Raw genomic sequence first — 27,814 nt, 5'->3', positions numbered from 1 at the left:
CTCTGGCTGTTGCCATGTGCACTTGGCCTTCTTACCTTGGATCCTGAGCCCCTGTGCCACAGGACATCCCTGCCAGAGCCCAGGCCCTTCTCCTGGGGGTCACTGCAGAGCTGAGCAGATCCAGGTCACCTCCCATTCCTCTGCCAACCCCCTGGGCCTGCTCTGGGCCCTCCAGGTCTTTGCCCTGCTCCCAAGGGCTGTGGGGGTGCTTAATGGTCAGGGCTTGGGGTTTGGAGCTTAGGGTGGGGATCAGGCAGAACTTTGGGAGGTTTGTTGTTCTGCTGGCAGTGTCTGGTTTATGATTAGGGGAAGAGCTTTTTGGGCTGGGTCAGGATTAGCGCTTGGCTTTTCATACTGGTAATACAGGTTTGGGAATGTGGTGGGCACTGGAGTACAAATAAGAGTCTGGAGTTCTGGTTTTGACCTTTTTCTGGCTTGGAATTAGGGCAGTGGATTGCTTTCCATGGGAGGGGCAGCACTTTTGGGGAGTGTTGGGGCTTGAGTTTACAAAGTGCATAAAGGTCCATCAGGAGTGTTTGCACAGTCAGTGTTTCAACACCCTCAGGATTAACTGAACCTGCTTTTACCTCATCAAAATCTTTCGTCTCTCTTGACCAAGCCCCTCTTTCCTTCCCCAATTATCTTATCCCTTTTGTCCCAGTTTCCCCTAACCCTCTTCAGATCTTTCATCAGGATGGGCTCAGCTTTGTGATGATGCTGTGCATCTTCATGGATCAATTCCACTGTGGCCTGACCCACAGCAGGACAGTGACTGAGCTGCCAGAGCACTCAGGCCTTGGGCATGGACAGGAAAGGAGAGGGTGGGAGTGCAAAGAGAGCAGCTCTGAACAGACCCAGTTCTGGGGCTCCCTGGCAGTGCTGGGACTCTTTTCCCCTCCAGATCTGCAAACATGGAAATGTCCTCCAGCTTCAGGGGAGGTCTTGGAGGAAGGATCAGGGAAAAAGAATTTATGTCCTTTCTTACGCTCAGAGATTGTGATTCCTCATGTACAAACTAACACAGGGAGGATGTTTGACAAATACCTTGCTGCACAAGATTTTATTTTGTTTAAATGCACACAGAGCATGATTCCTGATTAGTACATTTTGGTGGTAAAAAAAAAGAGGTAGAGGGTGAATTATATGGGATGAAGAATAAAATTTCAGTGTTAATGACATGAAGAGAGGGAAAAAACATGAAAGCCCCCCCCCAAAAAAACTACCAAAATTTTAGAAAGCAGGCTGAGCCAAAAATGTGTTACACAATGAGTGTTCTGCAGAAGAAAAGAGGCTATTTATTGCTTCTTAAAAAAACAACCAGTCATCATTTTCCTTATGGCATCCTTGAGCTCCTGGTTCCTGAGGCTGTAGATGAGGGGGTTCAGTGCTGGAGGCACCACCGAATACAGAACTGACAGTGCCAGATCCAGAGATGGGGAGGAGATGGAGGGGGGCTTCAAGTAGGCAAACATGACAGTGCTGATGAACAGGGAGACCACGGCCAGGTGAGGGAGGCACGTGGAAAAAGCTTTGTGCCGTCCCTGCTCAGAGGGAATCCTCAGCACAGCCCTGAAGATCTGCACATAGGAGAAAACAATGAAAACAAAACAACCAAATGCTAAACAGACACTAACCCCAATGAGCCCAATTTCCCTGAAGTAGCCTGAGTGTGAGCAGGAGAGCTTGAGGATGTGTGGGAGTTCACAGAAGAACTGGCCCAAGGCATTGCCCTGGCACAGGGGCAGGGAAAATGTATTGGCTGTGTGCAGCAGAGAACTGAGAAACCCAGTGGCCCAAGCAGCTGCTGCCATGTGGGCACAAGCTCTGCTGCCCAGGAGGGTCCCGTAGTGCAGGGGTTTGCAGATGGCAACGTAGCGGTCGTAGCACATGATGGTGAGGAGGGAAAACTCTGTTGAAAGCAAGAAGACAAGCAGAAAGACCTGTGCAGCACATCCCATGTAAGAAATGGTAGTGGTGTCCCAGAGGGAATTGTGCATGGCTTTGGGGACAGTGGTGCAGATGCAGCCCAGGTCTGTGAGGGAGAGGTTGAGCAGGAAGAAGCCCATGGGGGTGTGCAGGTGGTGGTCACAGGCTACGGCGCTGAGGATGAGGCCGTTGGCCAGGAGGGCAGCCAGGGAGATGGCCAGGAAGAGCCAGAAGTGCAGGAGCTGCAGCTCCCGCCTGTCTGCAAATGCCAGGAGGAGGAACTGGGTGAGGGAACTGATGTTGCACATTCGCTGCCTCTTGGTGTGGGGCACTATCCAAAGAGGAAATATCGGTGATATGTTAGCAAAGAACTTCCTGAGAAAAACCAAAGCCATTTCCCAATACCCCCCTCCCTGCTACACTCCCCCACCTGTTTTCCTTTTCTCAGAGTCTCTCCTTCAGCTCCATGGCTGGAGCCCTGGCTGGGGCTCACTACATCTTCCGTGAGGAGCAGACCTTCTGCCCACAGCTGTGAGGGGTCAGTCCTGCTCTGCACTGGTGGGGTCATGGGCATGGTGGGCACAGGGGCCTGTCCTGGTGTTCAGCTGTGTCAGATGAAACTGCTTCCAATGCCAAAGGGCTTCTCAGCATCCACACTCCCAGTTTATGAGAAAAACCAGGACAGCAGAAGGCAGTGTCACAGATTTGTTTTGTTTACCTTGTTTTTTTTTTTCCCAATTCCCTCATCTCTGCTGAGGAGTGTTCCTGAATGTCAGAACCCATCAGCACTTCTGATGCACTCAGGGAAAACAGAGCAGGTCCTGCCAGGCAGGAGAATTACCTGGGGCTTTGTGCAGAGTGAGGAGAACTGGTCTGTCCCTCTCTTTTGTTCGCAACTGCCCTGGCTTTGCTCTTTCCTGAGATGGACATTGATCACACTCCCTTTTTGGTCTGAAAAGCCACCAGACCCTGTTGAGAGCAGAGGAATCCATCCCAGACCCCTCAATGTCTCAGCCTGTCTCAAGGGCTCAGCACCCCACTTGGAGCCAAGGACACCCGTGGCTCATCTCCCCAACCCAACAGCATCTCCTGGCACGGGAACAGCATCTCTGCCCCTCTCCACTGGGGCTTTCAGAGAACACAGCTGTGCTGGGAGGATTTGCATTCTCCAGGGCAGCTCCCAGCTTGGAAGGACACCTCAGAAAAGAGCCAAGTGTTCTAATGCCAGAGTCTGATTGAGGGAAAAAGAGCTCCTTACCCAGGCCCACAGACTTCACTGCCCACAGCCCACAGGGCAGAGGACAATGGGAATGTCTCATTCCCAGGGACACACCTGCCATAGGGGAATCCCAGGATCAGTGTTGGACTGTGTAGCTTAAACTGCCCTCCCCAGTGAGCCTGACTGAGAGAAGGAGGGAACAACCTCAGGACCAGGGGCAAGCTGAGAACCAAGGAAATGCAGAGGGAGGGTCCAGCTGGGAGAGGCCAGGGCAGAGCCCACTGGGCACTCAGGGCAGCATCACCCTGAGCCAACTGGGCCACCTCCCAGACACCAACAGGGCCAGCAAGTTGTTCCCAGCCCTGGGCAGCTCCTCAGAGTTCCCTCTGCAACTCAAACCACCAGGCATGTGGCTTGAAAGCTTGAGAGAAATCCCTCCTTAAACCTTCCCCTCGAAGTATCCCCTGGAAAATATCCTGGGGTGCTCTGGTTCTGTGAGCAGCCCTGACCCATGAAACTCTCACTCGATAGCAGAAGAAACCTGCCCTGCCTGCCAGGCTTTGCTCTTTCCACCCCCAGCCTCTGCCCAGCCCTGAGGGAGCTCCCCAGCCCGGCTGAGAGCTGCCCCTGGCAGTGGCAGAGCTCCTGCCCCGGCAGAGCCCTGGGCTGCAGGACCCTGCTCTGCAGGACAGCTTGGGGCAGCCTGGGTGGCACAGCCCAGCTTCACAACCCTGCAGCCATCCCTGGGAGAAGGGAACCCTGCTGGGATGTGCCTGGGATGGTGCAGCAGGGAGTGGGATGTGCCAGCGTTAGGAGATCTTTGCACAAACTGCAGACACATTGCCCTTCATGCTGACTTACCGTGTGGGAGCCTGGAAAGATTCCTCCTCCAGTTGATCTTCCTCTCGACTTCCCTCCCAGCCCAGGCTGTGTGTAACCTCTCTCTGCCTTGCTTTTGTGCCCTGGGTGCTGCAGGCAGTGCCCTCAGCCCTGCTGGGCTGTGCAGAGGAGCTGCTCACCAGCAGAGCTGTCTCTTTGAAGCTCTTCTTGCTTGCCAGGAGTTCTCTGTGTGCCAGGAGCCTGGCCCAGCTCAGCAGCACAGCAACAGCCCCAGGCATTTCATGACCCTCAGGGGGATTGGTGTTGTTTACATGAGACTCAGTCCCTGAGAGGAAGTTCAAACAGCTTCTCAAGAAGTCAAAATGAGATTGAAATACTGAAGTTCCTTGTACTGTTAATGGGTCCCACTGAAGGACATGACTGTGAAAGTGTCCCTAGATTCCAGTTGGAACAGAAAAGTGCAGACAGTGATGACAAGGATGGACAAGCAAGGGAAAGGTGGCTCTAATGTGGAATAAACTTTGACATGTTTCTTTAATCCAAAGGGCCAAGGCCTGACCCCCAGCCCCTGGGAAGGCAGATCCTGTCCCTGCCTCATTCCTCAGGGCTCTTCCTGGGGCACAGGGATGTGGGATGTGCAATGCCAAGGGCAGGACCATGGGGTGGCACCTGCCAGGCTGCTGAGCAGGGACAAGGAGGCCATGAGGCCCCAGGGCTGCAAGGGGCACTCCCCTCCTCCTGGCATCAGGGGCACAGACAGCAGCCATGGCCAAAGGCCTGCGGAAGGTGGCTCTGTCAGGGCCTTTCAGCTTCTCCCCCTCCCTGTCTCCTCTCCAGCCCAGGCTGTCCTACGGTGTCCATGCCCTGCCCCTTTCCCTGCAGGCTGTCGTCATCCCCCCGGCTGCCCCACCTGGCTGGCACCTTCCTGCACTGACATCTCTGCGTCCTCCCTGGCTCTTCCTGCACACACAAAGCCTTGGGCTCATCCAGACTCCTCCTGGGTGACGTGTTGCAGCACAGCGTTTTCCATGGAATGAAATTCCTTTTTCCTCATGTCCACTCAGGACCTCCCCAGCTGCACTTGGCATTAATTCTTTCTTTCTCATGCTCTTTTCTGCTCTGACAAAAGGATCCACCATCTCTAAATCCACCCTTCAAGCTCTCTGAGGGCTGTCCTGTACTGTCCTCAGTCTCCACACCATTGAGGCCACAGCTCCTTAGCCCCTCTCTAGTGCTCATGTGCTTGAGACCTGTAAACCCCATCTTGGGAGACCTCTGGGCACTCACTAGTGTTTTTGCAGATGAAAATGTCGTGCTCATAGTCTAAGGAAATCACAGTTACCATGACAACCACCATACATTCCCATTGCTACAGTGAGTTAACTTGGAAATAGAATACATTCTCATTGCCATGGTCAGTTACCATGGCAACCATCATACATTCCCATTGCTACAGTCAGTTACCATGGCAACCAGCATACATTCCTATTGCTAAGTTGAGTTACCATGGCAACCAACATACATTCCCATTCTTAGTGTGAGTTACCATGACAATCATCATACATTACCATTGCCATGGGCAGTTACCATGGCAACCATCATACAGTCTCATTGCTATGGTCAGTTACCATGGCAACCATCACACATTCCCATTGCTACAGTCAGTTACCATGGCAAACAGCACAAATTCTCATTGCCACGGTCAGTTACCATGGCAACCAGCATACATTCCCATTGCCATGGTCAGTTACCATAGCAACCATCATACCATCTCATTGCTATGGTCGTTTACCATGGCAACCAGCATACATTCCCGTTGCTATGGTCAGTTACCATGGCAACCATCAAACACTCCCGTCGCTACAGTCAGTTACCATGGCAACCATCAGACAGTCGCGTTGCTACAGTCGGTTACCATGCAAAGCATCACACATTTGCATTGCCATGGTCAGTTACCATGGCAACCATCATACATTCCCACTGCTATAGTCAGTTACCATGGCAACCAGCATACATTCCCACTGGTAAAGTTGGTTACCATGGCAACTATCATACATTCACATTGGCATGGTGAGTTACCATGGCAACCATCATACGTTCCCATTGCTATGTTCAGTTACCATGGCAAACATCATACATTCCCATCACTATGTTTTGTTACCATGGCAACCATCATACATACCTGTTGCTATGGTCGGTTACCATGGCAACCATCATACATTTCCATTGCTACAGTGAGTTACCATGGCAACCAGCATACATTCCTGTTGCTATGGTCAGTTACCATGGCAAACATCGTTCTGCCCACTGGTAAAGTTGGTTACTATGGCAAGCATCATACATTCTTGTTGCTATGGTTGGTTACCATGGCAAACATCATACATTCCTGTTTCTTCGGTCAGTTACTATGGCAACCATCATATATTCCCATTGCTACAGTCAGTTACCATGGCAACCATCAGACATTCCGATTGCTATGGTTGGTTGCCATGGCAACCATCACACATTTCCATTGCTATGGTTAGTTACCATGGCAACCATCATACTTTACACTGGTAAAGTCAGTTACCATGGCAACCATCATACATTCTTATTACTATGGTCGGATACCATAGCAACAATCATACATTCCCGTTGCTACAGTCAGCTACCATGGAAACCATCATACATTCCCATTGCTATGGTCAGTTGCCATGGAAACCATCATACATTCCTGTTTCTACAGTCAGTTAGCATGGCAGTCATCACACATTTCCATTACTACAGTCGGTTACCATAGCAACTATCATACATTCCCATTGCTACAGTCAGTTACCATGGCAACCAGCACACAATCTCATTGCCATGGTCGGTTACCATGGTAACCAGCATAAGTTGTCATGTCTATGTTCAGTTACCGCGGCAACCATCATACATTCCCATTGCTACTGTCACTTACCATGGCAACCATCATACTTCCCACTGCTACAGTCAGTTACCATGGTAATCAGCATACATTCCCGTTGCTATAGTCGGATACCACGGCAACTGTTATAATCCCCACTGCTACAGTCTGTTACCATGGCAACCAGCATACATTCCCAATGCCATGGTCTGTTACCATGGCAACCATCAAACACTCCCATCACTACAGTTGGTAACCATGGCAACCATCACACAGTCGTGTTGCTACAGTCGGTTACCATGGCAACCATCATACATTCCCATTGCTACGGTCAGTTACCATGGCAACCATCATACATTCCCATTGCTATGGACAGTTACCATGGCAACCACCATGCATTCCATTGCTACAGTCAGTTACTATGGCAACGTCTTGGTTCCTCTTGGACAGAAGCAGATGCAGATGAGCCTCCCTGTTGTCCACCAACCTGGCAGCTGTGCTCTAAAGGCCTGTGTGCCAAGGGCTGTCTTCACCAAGACCCTGCACAAACCTCTTGGGGTCTTTGCATCCTGTCATGGTGCCTTTCCAGTGAATTCCAGGGTTATCAAAGACAACTTGAATGGGCTCTTTGTCTCACTCCACAAGGTCAACCAAACCAGTCTCTCCTCTCACCCTCACCCACAAAACGTCACCCCATTTCTTCATCTCCTAGAGCAGCTCCACAGGCCCAAGAAGCTCCTTCCCGCTGAGGACACCTCTCTCCTGCTCTTTCTCTCCTGTGTCTCCTTGGCCTTCTCTCCCAACCCATCACAGCCCTGCAACCTGGGAACTGTCTCAGCAGGCCTGGGCTGTTATTGCCTGCAAGTGGAATGAAGAGAGACTTGGGGCTGCAGCTCCTCCTGCCTGTGCCCCACACGCAGGGCATTGGGGCCTGTCTGGCTGCAGCCCCTCAGCGGGGGCACCGGGGGTAAGAACAGACTTGCAGTGGGGAAAGCTGCTCTGAAAGCCCCGAGAGCTGGGCTGTGCAGAGGCTTTGCTGACAATGGCCTTGGGGGTGGACGTGCTGGGACTCAGGCCCAGGGTGAAAATCACAGGCCTGATCCCTGAGGAGATCAGCACATGCTGCTGAAATGCTGGGGGAGAGAAGAGCCAGCAGAGGGAGGAAACAAGTGTGGACAGCCTGGGCTGATGTGCTTTGGACTCGTGCCTGGCCCGGCCTTGGCTGGGCAGAGAAGGGACAGCCTTTGTGTCCCTGCAGGGCTGGGATTCACTCCCTGCCCCAAAGGCACCCAATGTGTCTGAGAAGCCCTGGGTGGTGCCTCTCACAGAACTGACTCCATTTGGTCACCTGAGCACCTCTAGGGGCTGCCCTGGACAGAAGGAACAGTGACAGGTTCCCCTGTCCTACATGTGGGCCCCTTCTGCCACTGAAGTTGGCCAAAGCAATGTCCCAGCAGCCTCCAAGAAGATCCCACAGCTGCTGCCCTGTCCCTAGGAACTGCTGCATTGGAGCCTGCAGTTCCCAGCAGGAATCTCAGTCACCTCTGGCCCCTCAGAAGGAACCAGGGGTTTGTGTCCCAGCAGGTCACTCCTGGCTTTGGTCTTCATTCATTCCCGGGGGAGCTGGGACAAGGAGTCACCTGCAGGTGCCTGTTTTGGGCCCACTGAAGTGGGGCAGGAGGAATCCCAGCCCATGGAGGTTGTGGAGGGCGCTAAGTGTCCTTCTGGCCCCAGGTCTGCAGAGCCACAAGGAGACACCTCTGTTGACTCAGCTGAGTCCCTTCCCTCAGTGCAGGTGAAGGAGATCCCTCCTGGGCATTGGTTGGGTTTCCGGTCTAATGATGGGACATGAAAACGGGGACTCTTGAACTTAACTCTGTGCCTGTCTGGAGAAATGGCCCTGCTGAAAGAAGTGTGTGTGCCCAGCTGAGAGAAGGAACATCATTATTTCCTTCAGCTGTGTGCCAGCAGGTTCCCCTGGAGCCCCAGGGAGAGCTGGAGGGAGCCCAGAGGGGCAGAGAAAAGGGCTGCCTGGGGCTGTTGCTGTGCTGCTGAGCTGGGCCGGGCTCCTGGCACACAGGGAGCTCCTGGCAACAAGGAAGTGCTTCAAAGAAACAGCTCTGCTGGTGAGCAGCTCCTCTGCACAGCCCAGCAGGGCTGAGGGCACTGCCTGCAGCACCCAGGGCACAGAAGGCAGAGAGATGAGAGGCAGCCTGGGCTGGGAGGTGACTGAGCTCTCACTACGCGAGAAACCTTCCCAGGATTTGAAAGAAGAATTCTCTGGCTGTAGGAAAGTGCAACTTGCCTTCCTGGGGGCATCTCCTAAAGCTGGCACATCCCACAGCTTCGAGGATCTTTCAGCAGGACTCTCCCAGTTGCTGCAGTGCAGAGGAAGTGGCCATATGGCAGAGCAGGGCAGGAGCTGCAGGCAGCAAGGGCAGAGAGGAGAAGGGAGCAGGAGGTTCAAGGGATCCTGGGCTGGGAGGACAGGGCAGAGCTGCTCAGGGCAGGAACCTTGCCAGCCCTTTGCCACGGTCAGGCTGTGGCTGCAGAGCAGTGCAGGTGAGTTCCTGCAAGTGCCTCTCCCAGCTGTCAAATGGCAGCAGTGGCAGGAGCTGTCAGGATGGCTCTGCTGGATTTGCTGGGGTGCAGCAGGAGAAGCTGCTGCAGAGCAGGACTTGCTGCTGCCCCATCAGAGGCCCAGGGCCAGAAGGTTCCCTGTGCCAGGGCTGGCTGTGGGGTGGGAAGGTGGGGGTGCAGCCAGGGGTGCCCAGGGCTGTGGTGCAGAGCAGGGTCCTGCCCCCAGGACTGTGGTGCAGAGCAGGGTCCTGCCCCCAGGGCTCTGTGTGCTGGGGCAGGGACTCTGCTGCCTGCCAGGGGCAGCTCTCAGCCCGGCCAAGGAGCTGCCACGGGGCTGGGGGAGAAGGGGTGGGTGGAAGGAGTGACCCCTCAGGGCTGGGCAGGGCTGGGCAGGGCCCTTCAGCTGCAGGCTCAGGGCTCCTCACAGGTTCAGCTCCACCTCCTGCCATTTCCAGGGGCCCTTCTCAGGAAGCACATCCCCCCAGAACACCTCCCCCTTCCCAGCCACCACAGGCTGTCTGGGATCTGCTCTGCAGCCCCTGCCCAGGCAGAGCTGCCCCTGGGCACTGGGCTGGGGATGGCTCTGGCAGCACTGGCAGGGAGCTGAGCTGGGCACAGGCAGGGGCTGCTGGCAGGAACAGCTCCTCACCCAGAGACAGGCAGGCAGGGAGAGGCAGCTGCTGCCACAAGGGCTGGGCAGGGGGATGTGGGCCCCTCCCTGCTGTCCCTGTGGCACAGACCCCTTCCCTGAGCAGCTCCTGCCTGGGCTCCTTTCCCAGCCTAAGCAGAGCCTGTGCCCTCAGGCCCACGGGGGCTGGGCTGTGCATTGCCCTGCAGCAGCCAGAGCCCAGGCAAGGACAGGGCCCTGATTTCCAGCTGTCTCTCTGTGTCCCTCCTCCCTTGGCAGCAGCACTGTGGCATTTCCCTGCCATCCCTTGCTGCTTGGGCTCTCCTTGTTCTCACCACTGAGTTTTCTAAGACACTGTGGGGTTTGGGGGTGGCAGATTCCTGTCCAGACACAAACCCTTTGGGTGCTGCTGTTGGGATGTGTCTGTGGGAACCAAGTGCCCAAGTACCCTCCAGGCACCTTCAGGGTCTTCAGCTGTTTGCCTGGGTGTCCTGCAGGGCTGCAGGTGCCCTCCAGAAGGGCACAGCTCTGCCATAGGATCTCTGTGCTGCACAAGATCCCCATGGAGAAAACTCCTCAGTGCTAAATCCATGGAAATGCTCTGGGCAGCTGTACTTGGGAGCTGCAATGATCCCTGTGTGTGGCAGTCTGGGAGGAGAAAGATGAGATTGTAATCAGGCATCCTGAGGAAAGGTAGGGATTCTGTCAATGTGCTCTTTGAACCCGGATTCCTCTGCTCCTAGAAGTGCCTTGTTACCTTTTTTAAGGGAATTCCTAAGTTTGATCCCCCTTCAGCTCCAAGCTGCCAGCCAGGGCCAGCTGTGAACAGGAAAGATGACCAGCTCTTGTCTCTGCACCAAGAGACCATCCCTTTGCCTCTCAGGACTCACAAGATTTCACTTGGAGCAAATTAGAAATGTCAGAGATTTCAATCATCCCAACTCCTCCTGGCAAGAGGAACTGGAACAAAATCAAGTCCCCCAAATCCCCTCCCTCTGTTCTGCCCTTGGGCAAACTGTGACCACCAGTTCTGGAAACACTTTGATACATCACAAGTGCATTTAATTGGAGGTCACTCTGTTCTCCAAGTTGCCTCTCACAGCACAGCAAGAAGGATTCCTCGGGAGCCCATTCCAGGGTCCCTGCTCTCAGTGCCCCCTTCAGCCAGCAAACCCCAGAGCTCAGAGAGAAGGATGCAGAGAGATCTTCCTGAAAAGAGGCCCTGAATGTTGAATTGCTATGAGACATGCAAGATGTTTTGCTGATTGAATCTGGCCTAATTCAGTTCTGCCTTTTTTCTCCTCAACAGAAAACAATAACCGGAGGCAGCAAATGCCCAACAGCAGCTCCATGCCCCAGTTCCTCCTCCTGGCATTGGCAGACAGGCGGGAGCTGCAGCTCCTGCACTTCTGGCTCTTCCTGGCCATCTCCCTGGCTGCCATCCTGGCCAACAGCCTCATCCTCAGCGCCGTAGCCTGTGACCACCACCTGCACACCCCCATGGGCTTCTTCCTGCTCAACCTCTCCCTCACAGACCTGGACTGCATCTGCACCACTGTCCCCAAAGCCATGCACAATTTCCTCTGGAACACCACAACCATCTCATACAAGGGATGTGCTGCACAGGTTTTTCTCCTCATATTCTTTCTTGGAGCAGAGTTTTCCCTCCTCACCATCATGTGCTACGACCGCTACGTTGCCATCTGCAAACCCCTGCACTACGGGACCCTCCTGGGCAGCAGAGCTTGTGCCCACATGGCAGCAGCTGCCTGGGCCACTGCGTTTCTCAATGCTCTGCTGCACACAGCCAATACATTTTCCCTGCCCCTGTGCCAGGGCAATGCCCTGGGCCAGTTCTTCTGTGAAATCCCACACATCCTCAAGCTCTCCTGCTCACACTCAGGCTACCTCAGGGAACTTGGACTTATGTTTTTTACTCTCTCTTTAGAACTTGGCTGGTTTGTTTTCATTGTGTTCTCCTATGTGCAGATCTTCAGGGCTGTGCTGAGGATCCCCTCTCAGCAGGGACGGCACAAAGCCTTTTCCACGTGCCTCCCTCACCTGGCCGTGGTCTCCCTGTTTGTCAGCACTGCCACGTTTGCCCACCTGAAGCCCCCCTCCATCTCCTCCCCATCCCTGGACCTGATGGTGGCAGTTCTGTACATGGTGGTGCCTCCAGCACTGAACCCCCTCATCTACAGCCTGAGGAACCAGGAGCTCAGGGAAGCCATAAGGAAAACGATGACTGGATGTTTTTTTAAGAAGCAATAAACTGCATCTTTTCTTCTGCAGAACATTCATTGTATAACACATGTTGGGCCCAGCCTGCCTTCTAAAGCTTTTGATAGTTTTTGGGGTGGGGGGGCTTTCCTTTTTTTCCCCTCTGTTCATGTCATTAACACTGAAATTTTATTCTTCATCCTATATATAATTCACTCTCTACCTCTTTTTTTTCACCCACAAAATATACAAATCAGAAATCATGCTTTGTGTGCATTTAAACAAAATAAAAGTTTGTGCAGAAAGATATTTGTCAAACATCCTCCCTGTGTTAGTTTGTACATGAGGAATCACAATCTCTGAGCGTAAGCAAGGACACAAATTCTTTTTTCCAGATTCTTCCTCCAACACCTCCCCTGAAGCTGGAGGGCATTTCCATGTTTGCAGATGTGGAGGGGAAAAGAGTCCCAGCACTGCCAGGGAGCACCAGAACTGGGTCTGTTCAGAGCTGCTCTCTTTGCACTCCCACCCTCTCCTTTCCTGTCCGTGCCCAAGGCCTGAGTGCTCTGGCAGCTCAGTCACTGTCCTGCTGTGGGTCAGGCCTGTGAGCACAGGCAGGGACAGGCCCTGGGCACTGCTGGGACAGGGCTGGGCTCCACAACAGCAGTTCCAGCAGCAAAGGGGTTCCCCTCCAGGCACTTCCTGAAGGCTGAGGTCTTTTCCCAACTCTGGTATCGAGAAGAAGTCCAAGGAATAGAGTCTCTAAAGTCTTGTTTATTTGTTTGTTTCTCATGGAGACAGTGCAGTGAGGTCAGGGACCCACTGGGACTGCAGGGACTGAGGGCTGGTTCAGATGTTGTGTCTTGGTGACTGATGCCCAATTGAGGTGACAAATGATCTCCAAGTCACCTGCCTGGGGCTCTGCAGCTTGTGAGGGCTCTGATGGCAGGTGAGGACTTGTCTGTAGGAACTCAGGAAGTGCAGGAGAGCACAGAGGATCCGCAGGGACAGCCCATCCCATCCAGTCAGAAGGGAATGGAGCCCTGGAGCAGAATCCTGCCCAGGGTGGAGTTACCAGAGATCAAGTACTAAATCTTGCTGTGAAGTGGCAAACAGAGCTCTGCAAGCCCAGGGGACACAGCAGGTAGAGGGAAAACTCTTGCAAGTGACTTCTCTTGACCTCAGTGAACTTCCACAGGTCAATCAAGAGCAGCCCCCAAAGCCATGTCCCAGCTCTGGAACAAGGCAGGGCCCCTCTGAGCCCCCTCCATGGCCACACAGGAGTGTCTGTGGGAGGTGGTCAGTGACAGGGAGCACCATCAGCTGGCTCTGCCTCCCAGCTGGAGCAGCACAGCTCAACAGAGTCCCCCATGGCCCTGGGCCCCACAGCCCCCGTGCTCTGCAGAGCAGCCCCCCCAGCTCGGGGGCTGTGGGGAGCACGGGCAGGGGGTGCAGGAAGGGCTGCTCAGGCCAGCACAGACGTGTTCCCCTGGGGAAAGGCTCTGTGGGGAGATGGGATGTGCCAGGAGAAGAGCAGGACACCCTGTGTGAGCAGAGGGGCCACGGAAAGAGGCTGCCCTGTCCCTGGGGAAAAGAGGGGGCAAAGCAAAATCTGGGAAACTCTCTGGTCTAAGTTGTGCTGCCCAAGAACACGCTGACTCCAGAGGTGTCCAAGCGGGGCAGAGCCGGCGACTCCGGTCCGTGCGGCGGAGGGGGGGAGGCAGCGGCTCTGCTTGATTCCATGGAGTTCTGGGGAGGCACAGTGGCCCCTTGGTTCCATGAGGGTCTGAGATGTCTCAGGGTTCCTTTGGTTCCAAGAGGCCCTGCAGTGTCACATTGGCCGCTTGAGCCCATGAGGTTCCTCAGTGTCACAATGGCCTCTTGATTCCATGAAATTCCACTGTGGCCCAGGGTTTCTTTGTTTCTAAGAGCCCCTGCAGTGCCACAATGGCCTCCTGATTCCATGGGTTTCTGCAGTGTCACAATGGCCCCTTTATTTCATCAGGTTGCCCACTGTCCCTGGGTTCCTTTGGCTCCATGGGGCCCTGGAGCGTCCCAGTGGTCTCTTGATTCCAAGTGTTTCCCCAACGTCACAATGGCCCCATAATTCCATGAGGTTCTGCAGTTTCACAGTGGCTCCTTGATTCCATGAGGTTGCACCGTGTTATCACAAAGCTGAGCCCATCCTGATGAAAGTTCTGAGGAGGTTAGGAGGAACTGGGACAAAAGGGAAAGAAAACTGGGGAAGGAAAGAGGGGCTTGACCAACAGAGAGGAAGGATTTTGATGAGGTAAAACCAGGTTCAGGTAATGCTGAGGGTGCTGAAACACTGACTGTGCAAACACTCCTTGTAGGCCTTTACTCTCTTTGTAACCTAAAACCCCAACACTACCTAAAAGTGCTGCCCTTCCCACTGAAAGGAATCCACTGCTCTATTCCAAGCCAGAAAAAGCCCAATCCCAGAACTCCAGACTCTTATTTGTCCTCTAATGCCCACCCCATACCCAAACCTGTGTTACCAGTATGAAAAACCAAGTTTTTATACTAACCCAGCCCAAAAAGCTCTTCCCCTAATCATGAACCAGACACTGCCAGCAGAACCACAAACCTCCCAAAGTTCTGCCTAATCCCCACTCTGAGCTCTAAACCCCAAGCCCTGACCATTAAGTACCCCCACAGCCCTTGGGAGCAGGGCAAGGACCTGGAGGGCCCAGAGCAAGCCCAGGGGGTTGGCAGAGGAATGGGAGGTGACCTGGATCTGCTCAGCTCTGCAGTGACCCCCAGGAGAAGGGCCTGGGCTCTGGCAGGGATGTCCTGTGGCACAGGGGCTCAGGATCCAAGTTAAGAAGGCCAACTGCACATGGCAACAGCCAGAGCTGGTGCAGGGAGGGTCTAGAAATGCTGCTGGGAGGGGGGTGGGAAAGCAGGAGGGGTGTGTGCAGCCTGCAAGGCCAGAGCAGCAGCAGGGCCAGGGCAGGACAGCCTGCAGGAGAGATGGCCAAGGGCTCTGGCAGGGCTGCAAGGCCCAAAGGCACCCAGGCCTTTGTCCCCTTGCCTCTGGCAGCTGCCTCTGCCACTCAGGCCACCACAAGCCACTTTCCTGGCAGGTTCTGCCCTTGGTTTCTGCCTCGCCCCTCCCTCAGGAGCCTGGCAGGGGTTGCCCAGTTTTGGCCTTTGTTGTTCCTCCCCCTCCCATCCCAGTGCCCCCAAACAGCCCTGAGCCAGCCGGGAGGGACAGGATCTGCTGGGCCAGGGCCTGGGGCTCAGGCCTTGGCCTTTGTGCTCCACAAAACCAAGGCAGGCTTTGCTCAGCATTGCAGGGGCCTGCCCAGAGCCTTTGTCTGCCTGCACTCCTGGCCTCCAAGGAGCTGCTCCAAGGAGTCCCTGGGGAGGCTTTGGCAGTGCCTGCCCTCAGTGGGGCCCAGCAATGCTTCAAGGCACTTGCAGTTTGGCTTCTGACTTCTTCAGCAGCTGCTTCAATCTTCTGTCAGTACCTCAGGATCATGGGCTGGGCTGCAAACACACCGTGGGGCTCATTAAAATGCAGAAATCCCTCAGGATCTCTTTGTCTTCCTTTAATTGTCTTCAAGGCAATTTTGTAACAAGTCTTTGAAGTTTGTACTTTTTTTGTTTTAATTCATTGATGGATAATTTTGTAGTTCAGAGAAGAGGTGACAGAGGTGTTCTCCAAGTGATCTTGATGCTGTGCGTCTCCTCAGGAGATCCACACTGACTCTGGATGATCAACGTTGCTCCTCACCCCCCAGTCTTACCAGTTCTGACATGGCCCACCTTGGACTGACAGCTGATGTAACTCCAAACACACTGTGGGACCCATTAAAACACTGAAAAACAAATTGTTTTTCTTTCTTTAATTGTCTTTAAGACATCAACAACTAATTGGAGTTGTTTTGTAGTTTACCTAAGGAGGAAGATTTTAAACTGGACGTCATGAAAAAGATATATATTTTTATGAAGGGAAATTATTTACACAGAGCCTTGGGATGCAAGAGGGTGAGGGTGCAAAGGATTTAGACACAAAGATAAGGGGGCAAAAGAGTTTAGTAGCACTTAATCATTGACCAGTTGAGCAGTTTTCAAGTGATTCAATAACATTTCCCACAATTTTAACAGTGACTGAATTACAGATTCACAGTAACAACCTTCACACCACAGTCAATTCACACCCAGGCAGAGATGTGTGGACACATCAAGAGCTGGGTGTGGAAAGGTCCCTCTCCCAAATTCCCTTGTCAGAGAAACACTCCCCCAAATCCCTTTGTTTTTCCCAACAGACCAGGGTCACAACTGGTGGAGTGTTTGTTGAGGGGCATCAGAATTGTCCTGGGCATCAGCGACAGTCTTTGGAGTGTTGCAAACTGGAGGGTTCCCGAGCTGGGAGAGGCTGCCAGAGGTGTCCCACTGAGAGGGAGGTGCTGGGGAGCTGCCAGGGCCCTCCTCAGCCCTGCTGGTTGTAGGCTCCCAAGGTGACTGGCTTTAGTTATCTGCTGAATTTCCATCCTGGTGTCAGGAATGACTGGAGTTTCCAAACTATTTGGGAATTGTATCCAAACTGTTCCATTTGGGTCACCAGTCAGTCAGGGAATGTTCCAAGGTTTTCAGGGGATGACTCCTTATCCTGTGTTCCCCAGCTCTTACACCCATCCCAGTCAGCTGGATGATTTATTGACAATGTGTCCCGAGGGGCAGCACCTCCGATGCCATAGAAACCCCTCCCCTGGATTAGGAAACCTTTGGAATTCAGGAGGTGTTCCAGTGTATAATAAATTATGATGGGTGGTTGTTTATCAAACAGGATGTACTTGCTTAACCGCTACGCTGAAGCTGAAGTTGAAAACTAAGGCAAGTGCAAAACCCACAAAGAACAGTGTTAATGCTTAAGCATATTTTAAAGGACGCTGAATTTTCCAAGAAATATAAGGACAGCCCATATAAGGAAGATGAATACTACACAGACACCGGAGGAAGACGTCTTACTTCAGCCTCAACGACCACTGGGAGGCAGAAAAGACCCCCTAGCAACAACTTAAACATGCGCAGAGTACGACGACCACATCAAAGAAAGCGAAACTAAAAGCATATAAAAAGAGACTGTTTCAACACGACACTGCGGCAGTCGGCGGAGCTGTGACTCCCCTGTCGCCCAGCGCTGTCCTTTGCTCATATTCTCTTGCTACAATTAATAAATTCTAATTGATATATTGATCCGTTGTGGTCCAAATTTATGACAGATTGGTGCCGTGACTCGGATTAGGAACGGTGGGCTACGGCTCTTCGGGGAGGCGCCCCGCGCTTGTCCGCGGCCCCGTATGAGACTGGCAGCCCACTGCAACCTAACCGACGAACCTAAAATCAGAATATTGAGCAAAGGGAGAACCGGTTAAATCCCATAATATTCTGTGCACGGAAGTCCGGACGAAGACGCGGGACGCGTAAGTATACTGCGATTTTGTTCGCAGGGAGTTCCGTTCGGGCGGGATTGGGTATCCTGGAATATAACGAATGAGAGGCTCGACATACTGAGCCAAGCGAGAGCGGACCCTTTAGTACTGCGGTTCCCAACTTCCGCGAGGAATTGGGCCAGGAATAAGGGGAACAAGTGTGTGTGTGTTTGTGGATATTCCAGAAGATGGGTGTGAAGGGTAGCAAGCCTTCGACTCCCATGGGATGGGTACCCCCTAAAGTACCTAGGAATACCCCTCTAGTTCATATCTTAGGCAATTGGAAATACTTCCTAGAGACATTAAGGAAGGGCAAGGAGAAAATGATAAAATATTGTGCTAAGATATGGGGAGGGAAGAAAATCTTACGAAATGTCTTATGGCCAGTTAATGGGTCAGAAGAAAGTTGGCTAAAGCAACAGTTAAATCTTTGGGTTAATAATAAAAAGTTCCTTAACTATGCGAAAGGACCCAAGAGCAAGAACTTGAAGCAGGACCCCCCGGAAGAAAGACAGTCTGCACTAAGCAGCTGCGGTTTTCAGGGTAGAAGAAATAATGTCAGGGACACATCTATTGTAGAAAAAGAGGAACCCCTGAATGAAGTTAAAAGTACTAAAAAAGAGGAACCTCAAGGAGAGATTACAAATAACCCTCTGAGAAAAAGATTAGTAAAAAGTGACTTTGAGACTAGGACGCTGAAGATTCCCCCTGAGAGTCCTTTGGGGAACCTCTTAGAGAACTGGAGTTGTTATTCCAGCACTTACAGAAGATCAAAGGAGAAAATGATTAACTATTGTATTGAAGTGTGGGGAGGTAGAAAAATAGGAAATAATACTTACTGGCCCATATATGGTACTTTTAAGAATTGGGTTTGTGAGCTTTTAAATTGGTATGTTAGCGATAAAAAACCCTTTTGCCCAGAGGAGAGTTTTTATGCAACTATATGGTTAGAAGCCAGTGAAGATATTCACTTATTTTCTTTAAGACAAAGAAGGAGCCAAATGAACTCTGGTAAAAATTTAGAGTCATGGAGGTCCCCTCCATCATATTCATTAAAAGAAGAAAAGAACCAGAGGTACAAGGTATTTGATGAGATGCAAAAGAAAGATGAGAATCCTACTGAATGGCTGGAAAGATTGAGAAAAGTTCTCCAGTTGTATTTAGATGTCAACCTTGATGACCCAGTAGGACAAGAATTCCTTAAGACACAATTTGTGGCAAAATCATGGGAAGACATTAGAAAGAAAATTCAGAAATTAACAAATTGGCGAGATCGAGGACTGAATGAGTTGTTGAGAGAAGCCCAGAAAGTGTATAGAAGGAGAGAGAAAGAGAGTCAGAAACAAGAACGAGCAGAGACGACCAAGCGGGAACCAAGAAGTTGTTTCCATTGTGGAAAAGAGCATGTAAAGAGGAATTATATATATATATAGAATTCGAGATGAAGAAGTTGTAAAGGCGGAATAGGACGGTCAGGAACTCTATATTTTAGGGGACCGTAGTCATCCTGGGCCCTTGATAAAATTAATATCAGGTCCCCACAGATATAAGTTCACCTTTCTAGTAGACACAGGAACTAAAATGTTTGAGATTAGAACTAAATTTGTCATGGGCGAACTCCTACTTGTCCCTGAAATTGAGTATAATTTATTGGGACAAGATCTAATCGCAAAATTACAATTGGAAATGAAAGTTTCTTGACCATGGAAAATAAACAACAAATAAACCCAAATGTTTAGTATTTAACCTGAAAGAGGACTTTTGGATATTTTCTTTAAAAGAATAAAGTAGAAATTATGTTACCTTTGAGTGGGAAGGCATTCCCTATCTCAAGAGATACAGATGAAATAAGAATGCCACACCCCCTGGCATCCCAAAACCTTGGGAGAAGTAGAAAGAGTGAATGGGGATTTTAATACTGCTATATTTAATGCTGCTATATTTAATGCTGCTATATTTAATGACAAATATGAGTCTCATAACAAAGAGTTGAGATATTCCTCATTAAATAAATACAGTGTGACTGCATATATTTAACAGGGTTATAAAAATATAAAAACACCAATTCGAGCTGCAGAACGTGGATGGACACATGCGAGTTATATTGAAAGACTGGTAAATCCCACACGCTGGAAAGAGGACACCAAGCTAGTCTTAAGAAGATAAGTTATAATAGAGACATTAAGCAATTTCTATGCTGCCTTACCTTTTGGAATTAAGTGCCTATTACCATTTATTGTGACATTCATTATATCATTGTTTGTATATTACTTATGGAATATCGCGAAGTGGAGAAAAGGAATCGCGAAGTGGGGAAAAGAAATGTGTTAAAATATATTGGTACTTACATAACATTGAGGGAACATGCAAATCTAGAAGACGTTGATACCCGAGATATAAGAGTGTGGTGTAATACACCAGGTTGTGAATGTTATCCATTTGTTTGTTTTAAATGTAAAAAGTGCCAAGAGAAATGGTGGAAGCACTGTACATACGGATATCCTCCTAGAGGAGTCTGTGATCAGTGTTATCGATCAGAACGAAAACTTACTGAGTGGGCATTAAAACACCTGGACAAAAAAGGTGTCCCATTTGGATCCCTCGAACATAACAAATATAAACTTTGGGGAGTTAACCCTCAATATTTTTGTTATGAATTCAAAGGACCAGATCCTTTCGTAATAGATACAGTAAAAGTCCAGTGCCGATGGGACGTTAGTGCCGTGTCGTGTAACGGGCCTATGGTAAAGGCTGCCTCGTGGTCCGCATATACAGTACGTCTCACTAAAAAAGAAAAGGCAGAGGCATATTTCTCCTCGGGAGCTTGGTACACTTGCTGCCGGGAACATTGGTGGAACTCCTGCTGCCGAGAAGATGAAACACCCTGTGGCTCGAAGCAACCGAGTCGACAGGCGAGGCAGAGGAGGAAACGCCAAAGAACGGAAGAGCCTAAGTTGTGGGACACGAAAGCAGCGATGGCCGAACTCCCTCAGGACTGGTGAAGATAAGAGAGCTGGTAATATCCAAATTAACAAAAGAAACAAAGTTAATAAAGAAAAAGTCTTTTCTCTAGGCACTGTTTACATAATTGCAGTTTCCATTGTAATATCGGCGGTACCGACACATGCAAAAAACCCACATGAACCATTCAAATGCAGCTTGATTAGATGGGAAAACCAAAAAGTGCTCGCCACTTTTACAGGGACGGGAAACCCCACCTTTCACATATATCTGTGTGATTTAGTTGTTATAGAGCCATGTCTAAACGCTTACCCATACTATATGTGCCCTGCTTCAAATCCGGGAAAACCTTATTGTAGTTACCCTGGACACTACTATTGTGATTATTGGGGATGTGAAACTTTAGCATCAGACTGGGAAGTAACCCATCCTGATCAATACTTACAAACATTCTGGGGAAAAGAAAATTCTGGATGTAGACCCCCTCAGCGGGACTTCTCCTGGGGAATAACAGATGTTGGAAATTGTAATGGTATAACATTAAAAGTTCTCCAGATAATGGATGAGAGCTGGCTAATAGGCCGAACATGGGGAATAAGATTACGAAAGGAAGGAGTTGACCGAGGGGGACATTTTTTAATAAAGAAAGAGAGAATGCCTTATGATCCTCCTCTCCCAGTAGGACCAAATCCAGTTTTGAATCCAGACTCCTCAAGAGCCAAGAGTAGCCTAGCCATCACTATGTCTACTTTGTTAGGTTTGCAGCAGAATATGCCCAATACTGCTAAACCTTCTACTGAATCCCCTGTGCCTAAGCTGTTGGAACCTAAAGACCCTTTATGGGAATTGATGCAAACTTCTTATCAGGCTCTTAACAAAAGTAAACCAAACCTTACATTAGATTGTTGGCCGCCATATTTTGAAGCAATAGGGTCAAATGGGTCGAATCCCCTAGAATGCAAGTGGGAGGAACAAAGAAATCACAGTCAGGGGATAACAATCCAAATGGTGACAGGCAAAGGTAGATGTATAGGGACTGTTCCTGCTAGGTACCAACCCCTATGCAATGAGACTATCTCTAGATGGGCCATAGGGGAACATAGAAAGAAACGTGACAAATGGATAATACCTTCAGGAGGAGCAAAATGGGTATGTTCAGACATAGGATTAACTCCATGCCTATCTCTAAATGTCCTTAATGAGAGTATATTTTGTGTCCAAGTGATTATTATTCCTAGGATTATGTATCACACCTCAGAAGAGGTATTTCGACATTTTGAAGGAGAACTTTCTAGACAGGCCAGAGAACCTGTCACTATAGTAACTGTAGCAGGCTTGTTGCTTGCGGGTGCAGGAGCAGGGACTGGAATAGTTTCTCTGATAAAGGGAAAAGAAATACAAAATTTACAGCTAGCTGTTGATGAAGATTTGGCAAGACTAGAACAAACTATAGAAAATTTAGCTACATCGGTCAAATCACTATCAGAAGTCGTCCTGCAGAATAGAAGGGGATTAGATTTGTTATTTTTAAAAGAAGGAGGATTATGTGTAGCTCTTAAAGAAGAATGCTGTTCTTATGCTGACCATACAGGAGTAGTATTAGATGCTATGGCAGAATTAAAGAAGCGGTTAGAACAAAGGAAGAGAGATAGAGAAGCCAATCGATCGTGGTATGAAAACTGGTTTAGTGTTTCACCATGGCTAACCACTTTACTCTCGACCTTAGCAGGACCAATAATCATGATCATACTGGGACTAATGTTTGGACCATGCATTTTAAAATATATTTTACGCTTTATTAAAGAACGCTTTGAAGTTACAAAACTATTAATGCTTACTTCGGGATACAGTGTTGTAGCCATAGATGAGCCTGATAGTGAGTGTGACAATAGTCATGTTAAAAGAAATAATGCTTGCTCTTGGGGGGGAACAAGAAAGCAATGTTTGATAAACAAATAATCATAAAGATAAATAGGGGGGGATTATAATAAATTATGATGGGTGGTTGTTTATCAAACAGGATGTACTTGCTTAACCGCTACGCTGAAGCTGAAGTTGAAAACTAAGGCAAGTGCAAAACCCACAAAGAACAGTGTTAATGCTTAAGCATATTTTAAAGGACGCTGAATTTTCCAAGAAATATAAGGACAGCCCATATAAGGAAGATGAATACTATACAGACACCGGAGGAAGACGTCTTACTTCAGCCTCAACGACCACCGGGAGGCAGAAAAGACCCCCTAGCAACAACTTAAACATGCGCAGAGTACGACGACCACATCAAAGAAAGCGAAACTAAAAGCATATAAAAAGAGACTGTTTCAACACGACACTGCGGCAGTCGGCGGAGCTGTGACTCCCCTGTCGCCCAGCGCTGTCCTTTGCTCATATTCTCTTGCTACAATTAATAAATTCTAATTGATATATTGATCCGTTGTGGTCCAAATTTATGACACAGTGGAGCATGACAATGAACAGCAATTTTCCTAAAGCCCAGACCCCAGCAGAACAAAGCCAGGCCCCCTCAGTGGCAGAGCAAAGGTCCCCCATCCCTGTGTCCCTGTGGCCGCTGAGGCGGCAGCGCAGGCCCGAGGCGGTGCCGGGTCCCGGTGCAGCCGGGGCAGAGCGGCGGCTGCGCGAGCGGCAACCCCGGCGGTGAGTGCGGCAGCCCCGTGGGAGCGGCGGCTCCGGGCACAGACGCCGGCGGCAGCCGCTGTGGCTCATGGAACCGAGTGGCCATTGGGACACTGCAGGGCCTCCTGGAATCCAGGAGCCGGTGGGACACTGGGGAGCCTCTTGGAGCCAAGGGAACCCTGGGATATTTTAGATCATCAAGGAATCAAGGGGCCATTGTGACACTGCAGGGCCTCATGGAGCCAAAGGAATCCTGGAGAGACAGTGGAAACTCATGAAATCATGAGAGCCATTGTGACACTCCAGAACCTCATGGAACCAAGGGTCTGTTGTGACACTGAGGGACCTCATGGAACCAAAGGAACCCTGAGAGTTTTTGCAACCTCATGGAATCAAGGGGCCATTTCTGGCAGGATGCTCTGCTCTGACAATACCTAAAAACTGGTCAGAGAATGCAAACAATGCAAGCTCTCTGTGGTGAGTTACTGTTGGTGTCAAGGTGCTGCTTTTAATGTTGAATTATGCTAAACTCAAAATGCTTCATAAAACTTCAAACACACATCCTGCTTTTTGAAGCAAGATTTGACAGAGAAGCTGCTCCCTGGCTTGCAAATATGTCTGGCAGTCAAACTCCTTATAACTATAAAAGTCTCGTTCAACAGACTTCCCTGAAGTGTGTGGAGCTTCTGCCATGAAGCAGGGAGAGCTCCTCATGGTCACTGCCCAGGGCTTAAGTGAAAGAGAGAGAACTACCCCCTGTCGTTGTGGGGTGAGTTACCTCAATCTCTGCTTCAGGATTGTTTCTTCTTGCTGGCTTTGATCCAATTACTTTAATAGAATGACTTTGATAGACTCCAGTGTCCTATCTTACACTATACTGCTTGGAGTTTTTGGCTTTTATACTGTGCAGGAAATAATTGTGATTGAGGCCTTTTGTCTGTTCACTTGTCTGTTAAATTTTCTGTTCATTTGACATAATAAATAATTCATTTTAAAGAAATATTTCTGATTTGCCATCATTAAAACTTGCAGGACAAAGTGATTGAATCACACCTCTGTAATTCCTTCAATCGAAACCAAAATCTGAGTCTGAGATTGTATCCAGCCACCCCCAGGCTCCTCTCTGAGAAGGAATTTAAAAAGCAAGGGGGTCCTTTCTGCCCCTCGTAGCTCAACGAGACGGCTTCTGCCATCAACTTTGTCTAAGCCTTCCACCCCCCCAGCCCCAAGCTGTGACACAGGGGCATGTCTTGTGCATGCAGTGCAAACATGGACTCCTGAGCTGGTCATTTGCTGTCCCTCCTCGGAGGGAAGAACAAGCCCAATGGCCTGGGGTGAGAGGCCAGTGCTGGGAGCGGCGCTGGCTGTGCCAGGGCACTGCTGGGTGCCCCCACCCTGAGCACTCCCACCCTTGTGCTGGTCACTGCTGTTTTCCTCTGCAGGGCGTTGTGTTGGGCACATCCTGGAGGGCAAAGTGGAAAGCAGATGGAAGCTTTGAGGCCCTGGCCTGAGGAGATGCCCCTGCAGGATGGCAGTGCTGCTGCAGAGGTCAGCTCTGTGCCAGCAGTGCCCGTGGCTGTCCCTGCCTGCAGTCCCTGGACAGTCCTGCAGCAGGACTAGGACCGACTGCCAGAGCACTGAGGCCTCCAACAACACAGGGCTCTGCAGGACAGTGTGGAAGGGAAGGGAGAGGAGGCCACGCAGGAGAAGGGCTGCTGCTCCCTGGCAGTGCTGCTCTGCTGGGACTCTGTTCTGGCCCAGCTCTCTCCAGAGGCACCGACCCTGCAGCTGCAGAGAAGTCAGAGAGGAAAGATGTCAGGCAAACAAGTCAAGGCAGAGTTCTTTATTTGGTATTTAAGCAGACAGTGAGTACAAGTCCCAATTTGTACAGCTTCTAGGCCAGGCTAGAAAGGCTTACACTGAATTGAAAATGGTGTTTATATATATATATATATCTTTATATATACATTTATAAGGATTTTTTGGTGTGAACAAATTATCACAAAAGTAACACCCCTACCAGGAGCAAAAAATAGAGAAGATATGGTGGGTGTTAATGAAGCACAGAACACAACTGGCCTTTAATGAGGTCCATAACATGCAGAAGAAGGAGAGTTTATTGCTTCTGAAAAACACCCAGTTATGAGTTTTTTCAGGGCATCCTTGAGCTCCTGGTTCCTGAGGCTGTAGATGAGAGGGTTCAGTGCTGGAGGCACCACCGAGTACAGAACTGACACAACAAGATCTAGAGATGGGGAGGAAATAGAAAGGGGCTTCAGGTGTTCAACTGTGCCAGTGCTGAGGGACAGGGAGACCACAGCCAGGTGAGGGAGGCAGGTGGAAAAGGCTTTGTACCGTCCCTGCTGAGAGGGGATCCTCAGCACAGCCCTGAAGATCTGCACATAGGAGAAAACAATGAAAACAAAACAACCAAATGCTAAACATGCACTAAACACAAGAAAACAAATTTCCCTGAGGTAGCCTGAGTGTGAGCAGGAGAGCTTGAGGATGGCAGGGATTTCACAGAAGAACTGGCCCAGGGCATTGCCCTGGCACAGGGGCAGGGAAAATGTACTGGCTGTGTGCAGCAGAGCATTGAGAAACCCAGTGGCCCAGGCAGCTGCTGCCATGTGGGCACAAGCTCTGCTGCCCAGGAGGGTCCCGTAGTGCAGGGGTTTGCAGATGGCAACGTAGCGGTCGTAGCACATGATGGTCAGGAGGAAATACTCTGCTGAGATGTAGAAGACAAAGAAAAAGAGCTGTGCAGCACATCCCATGTAGGAGATGGTTGTGATGTCCCAGAGGGAATTGTGCATGGCTTTGGGGACAGTGGTGCAGATGCAGCCCAGGTCTGTGAGGGAGAGGTTGAGCAGGAAGAAGCCCATGGGGGTGTGCAGGTGGTGGTCACAGGCTATGGCGCTGAGGATGAGGCCGTTGGCCAGGAGGGCAGCCAGGGAGATGGCCAGGAAGAGCCAGAAGTGCAGGAGCTGCAGCTCCCGCCTGTCTGCCAATGCCAGGAGGAGGAACTGGGGCATGGAGCTGCTGTTGGACATTTGTTGCCTCTAGATGTGGGGCACTGTTCAAGGAGGAAATAACAGTGACAAGTTAGGGCAGAACATTCTGAGAAAATTCAAAGCCTCTTTCCAACACCCCTCTCGCTGCTCCATTGGTTTTCCTTTTCTAGGAGTCTCTCCTTCAGCTCCAGGGCTGGAGCCCTGCTCGGGGCTCACTACATCTTCCGTGAGGAGCAGACCCTCTGCCAACTGGCTGTGAGGGGTCAGCCCTGCTCTGCACCAGTGGGGTCATGGGCATGGTGGGCACAGGGATCCCTTCTGGTGTTCAGCTCTGTCAGATGGAACTGCTCCCAGTGCAAAAGGACTTGTCACCATCTGCACTCCCAGAAGAACCAAGAGAGCAGAAGGCAGTTTCAGAAGTTTGGGTTTGTTTTTTTTAGACTCCCCTCATCTCTGCTGAGGAGTGTTCCTGAATGTCAGAACCCATCAGCACTTCTGATGCACTCAGGGAGAACAGAGCAGGTCCTGCCAGGCAGGAGGATTGTCTGGGGCTTTGTGCAGAGTGAGGGGAACTGGTCTGTCCCTCTCTGTTGTTCGCAACTGCCCTGGCTTTGCTCCTTCCTGAGATGGAGACTGATTACACTCCCTTTTTGGTCTGAAAAGCCACCAGACCCTGTTGAGAGCAGAGGAATCCATCCCAGACCCCTCAATGTCTCAGCCTGTCTCAAGGTCTCAGCACCCCACTTGGAGCCAAGGACACCTGTGGCTCATCTCCCCAACCCAACAGCATCTCCTGGCACGGGAACAGCATCTCTGCCCCTCTCCACTGGGGCTTTCAGAGAACACAGCTGTGCTGGGAGGATGATTTGCATTCTTGAGGGCAACTCCCAGCTTGGAAGGACACCTCAGAAAAGAGCCAAGTGTCCTAATGACAGGGTCTGATTGAGGGAAAAAGAGCTCCTGACCCAGGCCCACAGACTTCAATGCCCACACCCCACAGGGCAGAGGACAATGGGAATGTCTCATTCCCAGGGACACACCTGCCATAGGGGAATCCCAGGAACAGTGTTGGACTAGCTTGAACTCCCCTCCCAGTAAGCCCGAGTGAGAGAAGGAGGGAACAACTTCAGGACCATGGGCAAGCTGAGAACCAAGGAAATGCACAGGGAGGGTCCAGCTGGGAGAGGCCAGGGCAGAGCCCACTGGGCACTCAGGGCAGCATCACCCTGAGCCAGCTGTGCCACCTGCCAGACACCAACAGTGCCAGCAAGTTGTTCCCAGCCCTGGGCAGCTCCTCAGAGTTCCCTCTGGAACTCAAACCAGCAGGCATGTGGCTTGAAAGCTTGAGAGAAATCCCTCCTTAAACCTTCCCCTCGAAGTATCCCCTGGAAAATATCCTGGGGTGCTCTGGTTCTGTGAGCAGCCCTGACCCATGAAACTCTCACT

At 50.7% G+C, this 27,814-nt stretch overlaps 2 protein-coding genes and 1 long non-coding RNA gene across 3 annotated transcripts in view; all 3 read right to left on the bottom strand.

The window, feature by feature from the left end:
* The window catches only part of LOC135405723 (uncharacterized), a 267,008-nt gene that overhangs the window by 24,718 nt on the left and 214,476 nt on the right, over positions 1–27,814 (bottom strand). The window lies entirely within an intron of this gene.
* On the bottom strand, positions 1,296–2,234 carry LOC135405479 (olfactory receptor 14J1-like). The gene has a single exon (XM_064640179.1). It carries the CDS (start codon positions 2,232–2,234, stop codon positions 1,296–1,298), a length of 939 nt encoding a protein of 312 aa, XP_064496249.1.
* LOC135405431 (olfactory receptor 14J1-like) lies at positions 25,407–26,566 on the bottom strand. Its single transcript, XM_064640126.1, has one exon. It carries the CDS (start codon positions 26,405–26,407, stop codon positions 25,436–25,438), a length of 972 nt encoding a protein of 323 aa, XP_064496196.1. The 5' UTR covers positions 26,408–26,566; the 3' UTR covers positions 25,407–25,435.

This window comes from Pseudopipra pipra, chromosome W (assembly GCF_036250125.1).
Source record: "Pseudopipra pipra isolate bDixPip1 chromosome W, bDixPip1.hap1, whole genome shotgun sequence".
Classification (NCBI taxonomy): Eukaryota; Metazoa; Chordata; class Aves; order Passeriformes; family Pipridae; genus Pseudopipra; species Pseudopipra pipra.
Note: the sequence above shows the minus strand (reverse complement) of the source record. Positions and strands in the feature narration are given on the sequence as shown.

Excerpts from the sequence above, each read along its gene's own strand:
- LOC135405479 (XM_064640179.1), bottom strand. The coding sequence starts at position 2,234 with ATGTGCAACATCAGTTCCCTCACCCAGTTCCTCCTCCTGGCATTTGCA.
- LOC135405431 (XM_064640126.1), bottom strand. The coding sequence starts at position 26,407 with ATGTCCAACAGCAGCTCCATGCCCCAGTTCCTCCTCCTGGCATTGGCA.